This window comes from Lutra lutra, chromosome 1, assembly GCF_902655055.1.
Source record: "Lutra lutra chromosome 1, mLutLut1.2, whole genome shotgun sequence".
NCBI lineage: Eukaryota > Metazoa > Chordata > Mammalia > Carnivora > Mustelidae > Lutra > Lutra lutra.
Genome location: NC_062278.1, coordinates 74,569,341 through 74,580,108, shown reverse-complemented (window position 1 = coordinate 74,580,108; position 10,768 = coordinate 74,569,341). Strand labels below are relative to the sequence as shown.

At 52.4% G+C, this 10,768-nt stretch overlaps 1 protein-coding gene across 1 annotated transcript; it reads right to left on the bottom strand.

The window, feature by feature from the left end:
• Positions 1-591: 591 nt before the first annotated feature.
• Positions 592-5,344, bottom strand: ZIC1 (Zic family member 1). The gene is made up of 3 exons (XM_047727351.1): positions 3,606-5,344; positions 2,036-2,199; positions 592-1,361 (listed from the first exon to the last, which is right to left on the bottom strand). Exons 1-3 carry the CDS (start codon positions 4,585-4,587, stop codon positions 1,164-1,166), a joined length of 1,344 nt encoding a protein of 447 aa, XP_047583307.1. The 5' UTR covers positions 4,588-5,344; the 3' UTR covers positions 592-1,163.
• Between the last annotated feature and the right edge of the window lie 5,424 nt (positions 5,345-10,768).

Below are 10,768 nucleotides of genomic sequence, written 5' to 3'. Positions count from 1 at the left end.
CAGGTTGCTGGGGGTGAAGAAGAAATTCCTACCACAATCACTGAGATTTAAGAATCTTTAATAAGGTACGAAAGGTTACCAAACAGTTCTGGAAACTAAAGTGTACATACGAGTTTTTCTAGCCATAAATATTGAATAGCTGTAACATGAATAAACCGGCCCTTTACATGCGGATAAATATGGAAACTAGGAATTATATACATTATGTGGTTGTATCTTTTGCCAAAAGCAACGGACAGTTATAGTTTATATCTTTTTTAATATCACTTTACATAAACAAATGGAACAGTTTGACACGCAGATCCAGGCTCGTACTATACGAATTCTTGACAGGACGTGAAACAACATTTTACTGCACTAAAGTACTTAGACTTTGGGACGAGAAATGTTTGCACTTTATACAAAAAAAAAAAAAAAAAAAGCACATTAATACCAATAATATTCTGTTAGGTCGACGTGGAGACTGTAATCGTACAAAGTAATTCACATTTTGGTACACATTTACTAGAACATTCTTGCCATTCAGTACAAACAGTTGGCTTTCGGCCGCCCACCCCCCACCCCCGCCCGCCCGCCCGCCCGGCCCCTCCCCCCTCCCCCAATGCAAAGACCACAACGCCACGAACCCACCCGCCCGCTCCAACCGAGATATAACTATTTACAGAATCCAACAGTACAGTTTTAAGCTAATAATTCTGTATTTACAAGAATGCAAAGTAAAACAAAAACAAACAAACAAAACAGAAGCCCAGAGAGCCTGTTCGATTTCCGACGAGAAACTGGCCCTCGGTCGGGGTTGGCAGCACTCGGACAGGCAGCCGCCTTCTCCTCGACCACCCTCCCGCCCCTTGGCTACCAAACCTTTGCAGCCAACAACAACAACAAAAAAAAACAAAACAAAACAAAACAAAAACAAAGGAAAAAGAAAGAAAGAGGAAAGAAAATAAAGAAAAAAAGGAAAAAAAAATAAGGGTTTGGGGCTTACTTTCTCTTACTCGGTCCTGGGTCTATTGGCAGGTTTAAAAAAAAATAGGACTGCGGTGTCTGGGGCGGGGGGGAGGGGTAGGGGCTGTGTTGATTCGCAGGGTTCATTCAGTAATATTTTGTGTACGTGTGTGTTCAGTCTCTTAAATAGGGTTTTGTTCCGTGTTTTGTTTCTGATTTTAAACGTACCATTCATTAAAATTGGAAGAGAGCGCGCTGTGGCCGGCTGTGTGGTGGACTGCGGAGGAGGAAGGCGACAGGGAGCTGGTGGTCGGGTTGTCTGTGGAGGGAGACACGATGGTAGGCGGCGTGGAGGACTCGTAGCCGGAGCTGGCGGCGGGCGAAGGCTGCGAGCCCTGCGAGGAGGATTCGTGGACCTGCGGGAATAAAGTCGCGTTTTTACGGAGATAAAGAGCCCGTGCGGCGGCGGCCTAGGACGGGTGAAGGCTGCGTGCCGTCTCCCCACGCAGCCGCTGAAGCCCCTTGAGCTCACGGGAGGCCTGACCCGCCTGACTTAGGCTCGGTTGCCCGCCTCCGCCCTGCATGGCTCCAGGGAGAGACAGCGCCCCCGGGACTCACAAAAGAAAAATAGATCTGGGAAGGGGGAGGCAGGATTTGAGGCAAGAGCCGGCGAAGGTCCCTCCTGCAGCCGGTGTACTTTACTTGCGCAGATTTAGGTAAGCAAACGATTAGGTCTGTGCGCAAGAGCCCAGCACTTCTGCCAAGGCTGCCAGCTACAATGGCGGCAGCCCCAGCAGAGTCAACGCCCTGGTACAGCCCTGGCTACCTCCCTACCTGGGCCAAATTCAGTCGCGTACTTCCTTCTTTTTACTTTCATTATTTAAAAATAAACTTAAAACACCCTTGGGTGCCCTCATGAGCCTTTCCAGCCCCCGCCCTCTCTGCCCAGCCGCACTCAGCTAAGTGGAACCTTGGCCTTTCTGCCTCCGCCAGCTCCTTCCACCACCCGGCTGCCACTCGCCGCTGGGCCCTGGCAGAAGAGCAGAGCGGGTCCTGGCTCAAAGGCGGGCAGCGAGAGCGCGGCGATTACCTTCATGTGTTTGCGCAGCGAACTGGGGTGCGTGTAGGACTTGTCGCACATCTTGCAAAGATAGGGCTTGTCGCTCGTGTGCACGTGCATGTGCTTCTTGCGGTCGCTGCTATTGGCAAAGCGTCGGTCACAGCCTTCGAACTCGCACTTGAAAGGCTTCTCCCCTGGTGCGAAGGCAAGAAAGAAAGAAGTCTGATGATAACAAATCCTGCGGCTATTTTTTAAATTTTAAACAATGATTAAAACAAATAAAAAAATAAAAAGACAGCAGCTCAGTGTTAGTACTTTGCAAGTTCAAAAACCCGGGTCTTCAACAAAGTCGTCCATCTGCACTGGAATTATAAATATCTGAACTACTTTAACTCCTAATCCAATTACATCCAGATTTAATTTTTTATTATTATTATCAGTGATGGTAGTTTTTCTAGACCCCAGAGTGGCTGCAGGTCTGGCTGCTGGTTTTTCTGCCCAGAGCTATACAGACGACTTCGGGAGGCTTCTACCTAGCTCTTGCTTTCTAATTTTCACATTGAGAACTGATTCTCCTGCTGTTTTGCTCTTCTCTCCTCCCCCTACCCCCTCCCCGACGCTCCGCACCCCCCTCGTCGCCTCCTCCACCCCACCCCACCCTCTACTTACACTCACATTTTATAAGGTAATCTGGGCCGAGAGCTCGGCGCGGCAAATTCTTCCTTCACTCTGGCTTTAAACCCCAAGTTCCAAACGCGGTTCACAGAAATCACCCAGGCAAACCAGAATAGGGAAGCAGACAGGATTCCTGGCCTTGCTGGCGCTAGGAGCCCGGAATGGCCTGCCGGCTCAGACCACAGCCTTGAGCTCGCCGCGAACTTTTAACTGTTCCTGGCTGATCTCTTTATTTTTAAAGGCTAATACAGAGCATTTGGTGTTTTGAAAACTATCTCATAAAATCTAATTGACAAAAAAGGACTTCTCCGCCTTCTATTGACTCTCCCAACTCTTCAAGCTTACTCAAAAACAAGTCACTACTAAAATTGGGCTCTTTAAATATGCATAAGCCGCCAAAAGCCTCCTCAGGCCCAACTTACTTGCTTTCAATACCCCCCCCCCTTCGGTTTTTGTTTCTTTCTCTGCGCCTTCATCCTATCTCCACCAATTTCCTTAGTTCCTTCATTTGACCACATCTTCACTAAGGTGCCTAGAGGAAGATGGTAGCCAGAAGCAATGTTTAGATTTGTCTGCAGCTGGAGCTGCTGGCGCCTCCACCGCCGGCAAGGACCGGCCACCTCTACTGGCGTTGCGCGCTGCAAGGGCTCCACAAAGCTGGACTTGTCTTTCTACACTCCCAGCCTTTTTTTAGCCCTCATGTAAAAATCTATATTCCTAGATACCTCTTGTCCAATCCTCTCTATACCTCTTCGTAAGTTCAAGCCTCAAACTAAAACCAGCGCACGCTTTCACTGCCTGCCTGCTGGAACCTGACGCCCAGAACCAACCACAGCCCGGTTTGTTCACCCCGGCGGCTGACTTTTAAACTTCGGGTCCCAGGCCCAGGATGGGGGGTGGGGGCTCAAGAACAGCGGTTCCGTACCTGTGTGCGTCCTTTTGTGGATCTTTAAGTTCTCAGAACGCGCGAAGACCTTGCCGCAGCCAGGAAAGGGGCAGGGGAAGGGCTTCTCGCCCGTGTGCACGCGGATGTGGTTGACCAGTTTGTATTTGGCTTTGAAGGGCTTGCCCTCGCGCGGACACTCCTCCCAAAAGCAGATGTGGTTACTCTGCTCAGGTCCGCCGACGTGCTCCACGGTGACGTGCGTGACCAGCTCGTGCATGGTGCTGAAAGTTTTGTTGCACGACTTTTTGGGGTTGGCCAGCTGCTCGGGCTCGATCCACTTGCAGATGAGCTCCTGCTTGATGGGTTGGCGCATGTAACGGAAGAAGGCGCCAGCGCCGTGATGTGCGGCCATGTTCACGTTCATGGGCCCATAACCGTGCAGCTGCGGCGCGGCATAATGCTCCGAACGCGGACTGGTCACCTGGCCGTACTGTTCGGGCCGCGGGTACATGTCCCCGGAGAAGCCAAGCCTCATCTGCCCGTTGACCACGTTGGGCGACGCGTGGCCCGCCGCCTGCTCGTGAAGGCCAGGGAAGAGGAGGTGGCCCGCGGCGTCCGTGTGACCGTGTGGGCCCCCGAAGCCTCCGGCTGAAGCAGCGAACAGACTGTGTTGAGCGCTGGCTGCCGCTGCCGCGTCGCCAAAGCCCCGGTTGCGGAACAGAAAGTCCCGCGTGGAGTTGAAAGCTGCGCTCGAATAGGAGCCGACGTGGCCCGGGTGGTGGTGATGGCCCAGGGCCGCGGCAGCCGCGTAGCCGGGGGCCTGCGACGTGAAGGCCGTCTGGCCGGCGGAGGCCAGCTCATGAGAGCTGGGGTTGAGCTTGAAGGCGCCCATGCCGTCGGCGAACGGGTTGATGCCCAGGCCCACGTCGCGCTCGGCCACGTCGCCCGCCGAGTGGTGGCGGGACGCGCCAAAGGTGGTCACGCCGATCGCGGGGTACTGGGGGCCGGCGTCCAGGAGCATCGTGGCTGCTCGGGGCGAGCCCCGGCCTCCCCCGCCCCCCCCACCCTCGCCCGCCGAGGAGGGAAAATCAGGAGGAGGAGGAGGAGGAGGAGGAACGGGAGGCGGAGGAAGAGGAAGAAGAAGAAGAGGAGGGAGGAGGAGTCGACCCACCTCGCGAAGTCCTAGCCCGCAGGCAGCGGCGCGATGCGCCGGGACGCCCGCCTGACCAAGCGCTGGGAAGCCGGACGGCTCCGGGCCGCAGGCAAGGCGGGCTCCCGCGCCCGCCAAGCAAACCCCGCCGGCCCGGCTCGCACTTTTCGCCGCTCAGTCTCTGCCGAGAGGACCCTGCGTCAAGGCTGCCCAGGGAAAGGCGTGGAGCATCTCAGCCCCCCGAAAAAAAACTTCCTCCGGGATTTGTAGCATAGAGGAATGTGAGCGCCGGAGCCGCTACTACTCGCCCTTTCTCCGCCTCGCGCCGTATGCCCCTCCTTACTTCTCCACTAGCCCCTCGCCCTTTCTTTTCTCTCTCTCTCCTTTCTCTCAGGCTCGCCTTCTCGCTCCTTCACTCTCCTTTTTCCCCCTCTGCTTTTTGCGGAAAAAAAGGGGGGGGGAGAAAAAAGAAAGAAAGAAAAAGCCAAAGAAAAGGCGCAAATCATGCACAATATTGTCTTTTGCGGTTTATCTTCCTGGGGAGAAACTTTCACCTCCTCAGCCGGGCGGTGAGCGCGAGACTGATAGCAGCAATCATTCCTGCAGATAAATGAATTGAAAGGACGACACCGTCCCCCCCTTGATGAATGGGAGCAGGGGGAGGTGTCACGTGCTGCTGACGCGGGCGCCCATTGGTGTGCCCGCTCTCCCCCCGCCTGCAGCCGCCGCGCCAACGGAGGGCGCGCCGAGGCGCCGCGCGCCGTTCATTGGCCCGCCCGCCTCATCAATCCCAGGTATTGTAAAGCGCTTGACATCCCCTTTTGACAAACAGGGCTGCCAGGAGTAGCAACTTTTTTTTTTTTTTTAAGCCAAATTTTTCCCTCTTCTCATGGAAAAATTGTTTCGCCACGATTCCTTTTCCTTCTTGCAGTAATATACACTCTCTCCTTTCATCCCCTCTGTCTCTCCCATTCCCTCTCCTTCTCCCATTCCCTCTCACTCTCTATTTCTATCTCTCTCATCTCTTTTTTTTCTCTATCTTGTCCTTCTTCAAACCTGCTCTTAGCTGAGCGATTTAGCTACTCGGGGCGCCTCCGAGAGTAGGAGGTGGGGATGGGGCTGGTAAACACAGGCACTTCCAGAATGTCCCGATTCAGCAACTTTCTTTTCTTTCTTCTCCCCTCTCTTCCCCAGCCCCTTCAAGGGCAGCAAAGGAGGCTTTTGTTATTTGCTCCTTTTGAAGTTTGCTTCCCTCTAGCCTCGTCCCCCTCCTGTTCATAATTTAAGATCTCGGTAGCACACGAGCACTTGGCTAACTATTTACAAGAAATGTGATTTCTCAGGGTAATCGGTTGCCTCATTTTCTCACTTTTATCAGATCGATAAGGCTTCCTGCGCTCCCCGTTCACCCCCAAAAATAAGCACAGGTGGATGAGAGCTTTTAACTTTCCAGGTTGTTGAGGCGGAATTTCTTGTGTGGGGGGGAATTGGAAACATTGTTGCGGAGTTGGTGGGGTTTTTTTTTTTCTTCCTCTCCAGTGTTATTCTTTTTTCTTCCTTTCCCCTAGTCTCCCTGGTCTGCCCCCCACTACCCCCCTCCTTCTGCACTCCTGTTCCCAACCGAGGCCCCTTTCATTCAGGTAAAACTGTAAATTTCCCAACGCGCCATTGTTCTTCAATACTGCCCAAAGCTCTCTAGAAATCCCCGAATACTTTTTTGGTATTTAAATCCCCGATAGATAGGACCAATGTAAATTTTGTGACATTCAAACCTTTTCTGGTTCACAAATCAGTCACCCTTGTCACAGTTATTGAAATTCCGCAACTCGCCACACCAGGACGGTGGAAAAAGCGGGCGCGGTCTTTGTTGCCGACCAGGCTTTTGATCGCCAGAGAAAATTTACTTACCTTCAGATGAGTGAGCAGAAAAAGAAATAACACTCCCTTTGATTTAGTTAGGAAAATGCAGACATTTGGATTCAGTGCAAACATACAACACTCGCTTGTTTTCGCGATGCGGCCCTCGATTAACCTGTCTTTGCCCAGCGCAAAGTCTATTCAACAACTGCGCGTAGTTGCTTTTTGTCCCGTCCACAAAGAGCCATTGACTATATATTAAAATGATTGTTGAAAGGTAGAGGAGTATGGCACTTAAAAGCAGGGGGAAAAAATCCCTGTGACTCAATCAATTAAGGCGGGCAACATTTATGCATTTCAAAAAATGCACGCAGATGCGGGGGGTTGGGGGATGAAGGTTGCATTTCTCGCAGCTCTGCTTAAAACCCAACAGCCCGAGCCGGGCCGAGGGTTTAGCTGAAGCGTCTGCATATTCATTAAGTCTAATTATTTTCTAGTAAGGAAAACACAAAAAGCCAAGAGTCGGAATCCTTCAATTTGCCCTTTGTTTCTAACTTCATTTGGCTTCTTTGCAGCTGAATCAGAGCCCTAAACTCTTCTCAGACAAAGAAACCTCAACTCATCCTTTCACTGGCGGCCCCGTTGGGAAAATCACCAGTTCCCCAGCAAGAGGAAAATGAAAATGAATATTTTTTGCCTAGTCGCCTGCGCTGACCACACTGGCTGGAGGAAGGCAGGGTCAGTGTCAGCTTCTTCTTGCCTTTTTAATTTTCTGGTCTTTTCATCGACTAGATTCTCACTTGGTGTTGGCGGGCTGAATTGCCCTTTCCCTGGCTCTCTCGGCTCAAAACTCAACTTGTGTATCTGGGATGGTTTCCCGGTGTCTGAAGGGACCTGACCAGCATTTGTACTTATTGTGCTGGGAAATAAAAAATTGAGAAAGAAAAAAAAAATCATATGTTCTGCTCCAGCAACAAGTCTGAATATAGCAGCCCAGCATTCCCCGCCAACTTTGAGTGGAACCAGTATGGGGAACAGAAGGAAAGGGCTAGGGCTCAAGGGGTGGTTTTTCAAAACAAACAAACAACAACAACAACAAAAACCACAAAAAAAAAAAAAAAAAAAAAAAAAAACCCAAACTATTATACAGTTTGTTCAAAAAGATGTATCAGAACTACTCAGTTTTCTCTGCTGTCTACAGAGGAAAGTTGAATCTTGCCTCCACTGCAGTTGTAAAAACCTTATTTGCAAGGAGAAGTTTTCTCTAGAGACTGTAGTGCTCTCACTAGGGAGAACAAATATTGAACCCACCTCGCCTGCCGTTCAAAAAAAAAAAAAAAAAAAAAAACAAGGGAGGGGAACTGAGGGGGAATTGTAGCCGTTGGGAGGGGGAGAGGCAAAGTAATTCTTCAAAAAAGAAAAGTCAGTCTTCTCTCTCCAGTCCGTGGAAAATCCAAGGGGGACGTTGACAAGAGGGTATTTTTAGGAAACGCTTCCAAATATACAGGGTAAGAGTGAATGTGAGGAAAAAAAAAAAGTTGTGGGTTGTAGAAGTTATCAAGTGGGATTTGCGGCGCTCTCTGCAGGAAACGCAAGCGGCTCCAGTTCAAAGCCACATGCACCAACGTGACATATAAGCCATTAAAATATCATCCTGACGGCTCATTTCTGCTTCATCATACATTCCCTAACTGCTTCCCGAAAGCTGGAAAAGGAGAAATGAAGGATGACCGCCTCGCTGGAACCACAAAAGAGAGGCTTGGAGGGGTTTGTGGTTCCCCCTCCGCCACCCCAAAGTGATGTGCAGAAATGAGGAGATCCCGGCAACAGGTGGAGCAGGGTAAGTGCCTGAGTCCAGGGGGCAGATAGACCGAACCTGTACCGCCAGCAGCTGGGTAGCAAGCGCCCTTAGCGGGGCCAGTGGCACCCAAACCCCACTGGGGAAAGAGGCCCAGCTAGACTTTCTCCCCATCCCCTCCCTCATTTGCCCCCCAGCCATGAGTGTAGGCCCCACCCCACTGACACTGAGGGGAGGGGGGGCCCTACCGCGGAGGAGCAGCGCTGGGGATGAGTCCATCTTTTCTTCCCTGGGAGGGGGTGGGCAAGGAGGACGAATGGGACTCCCACTGGCACCCGGACCTAGAGCAGCTCGTTGCCCACCCGCCTATCCTCCCCTCCTTGTAAACTGCCTGGGTGCCCTATTGTGGACACAAGGAGGGGAGTCGTGAAGGAGAGCTTCCTTTGCTCCAAGTGAGCGGGACCCTCGCCAGGAGAAGGGCCCTGCAGGCAGATTCTCTCCCTGCTCCTGCGAGGATGGCAGGGAGGGACTCGGCTTCCCCTTTCCAGGGTCAATGGAGCTAAGTTAGCCTGGCAGGCAGCAAGATGATGGGACTTCTCCGCCCCAACCTGACGGCAGATGCCGGCTGGGTCGGCGATGGGGCCGGGATCCTCGCCCTCGCGCATCCTGGTTCTGCCTCAGGACGTCGACCGCTGGGATCCGCTCTCTGCGCGCGGCCGGCCATGGGTTTGGGATTTGGATTTCTTTCTTCCAAATGCGAGCGAGGGCTATGACTAGCTCTCTGGGGGAGCAGGCCGCAGTAGCCTAGAATTCTGGGCACTACCTTAGACATCTAGGGACACAGGAAATTAGGGACAAGTGAGGCAGGAACAGAGCTGGTTTGTGAAAGAAAGCTAGGACTGCCTCAAAGGGTTGACCGGGAAGTTTGGGGTTGATGAATGAGGTGGGCTGTCCATGGGGACAGCTGGGAGCCAGCAAAGTCTTGGGAATGGAGAAGGGGCATTGAGGGGCTTCACCTTGGCCGGCACTGTCTGCAAGAGACTCCCTTTGGATTCCAAAGTCACGTTCCTACCCTCTTACGGACATCGTCGGCCTCAGAGCAACCCAAATCGAGGCACCAACTTCCTTCCCTCTATCTAGCCGTGGGCGGGTGGGGGGTGCGGGCGTGTTCAAAGGGAAGATTAAATGTCTCCGCCGATCCTTCAGGCGACTCACTAACATAGACTCTACTCTGGGTACACGGAGGTCACCCAGCCTTCAGTCCAGAGCAGGGAAACCCAAGCTAATTCCTCTAGGGAACAGAAGAATGAGAAAAGGCCAGCACACAACCCAGCCTTGCTGCCCGACTTCCTGGGGCTGGACAGCCGGATGGAGGGAAGTCGGGGAGATGCCGGGGCAGCTGGCAACAGCAGGCCGCCAGCAGAAGCCCGATGTCTTTTGGGTTTCTGCTTGAGAGCTCCCAGGCTGGCTGAAGGGCTCCCGCTCTGCACCCGCCCCAGGTGAGCTGTGGCTAAAAGGCGGGCATGCCTTTGCCTGGGCGCCTGTGGGTTAATCAGTGTAGAGCAGCATTGATGGCTCGGGGACTGAAATCTCTGGTTTGGGAAGTGGACTGTAGGTGACCTCTGACCTTGGGCAGGCCTGCCGCTGTCTAGGGAGACCTCACAAGGTACAGCGTTGGTGTTCCCCCAAAGAAAAATGGTGCCTTTTGCGTGTACCCAGGGGCCCACCTGCTTGGCTCTCCCCCAGAAAGATCAATTACCATTTTTGGCTGGCACTCCTTCCTCTCCTCAAGGTGTGAGGAGGAAGATAGATTCCAATAAGTCTCCAGGTTGTGCTCTGAATCCTGAACAAGTGGCCCCAGGACTGTGAGGAGACAAATCAGGAGCAGTCATTTGAGGAAAACCTCACCAGGCATTTTCAGAGCTTTTATATCTCTGGGTTGGTGGGGATCTTAGGTCCAGGGGCCCAGGGATTGCCTCCATATTCTTTCATCCCACCTTCAGTGAGATAACCGGCTTGCTCAGTGGACTTAGAGTTTTAACCAAAGGAGACAATTTTTTACCCTGATTCCCTATACCAGTCAGGTGATGGAGCTACTACAGAGAAGCTTACAGTGCCAGTTGCCAGTCCAAAGTCCAGCCTCTGCATCTGTTGGCATGCCTGTGGGTTTGTAATGCACAAAAGACTGCCAGGATCTGGGGGTAGAAGTGACCCAGGCCTCTTAAGGGGGGAGGGGAGGAACTTGGGCAGCATTGTTGGTGGACGGGCCTCTCTAGGGAAACTCACACCCATTTCCCTCTGAGGCAAAAAAGTAAATTCTATTAGTTCCAACCAACCAGGACTTTTCCCGTGCCAGACATCCTGCCATGAGGAAATTTTAGAGCGGGTATGCCCAGC

Coding starts and splice junctions, on each gene's coding strand:
- ZIC1 (XM_047727351.1), bottom strand. CDS start 4,587: ATGCTCCTGGACGCCGGCCCCCAGTACCCCGCGATCGGCGTGACCACC. Junction 2,200..3,605: donor CCACAAAAGGACGCACACAG/GTACGGAACCGC, acceptor CCTTCGCACCAG/GGGAGAAGCCTTTCAAGTGC. Junction 1,362..2,035: donor CGCTGCGCAAACACATGAAG/GTAATCGCCGCG, acceptor TTATTCCCGCAG/GTCCACGAATCCTCCTCGCA.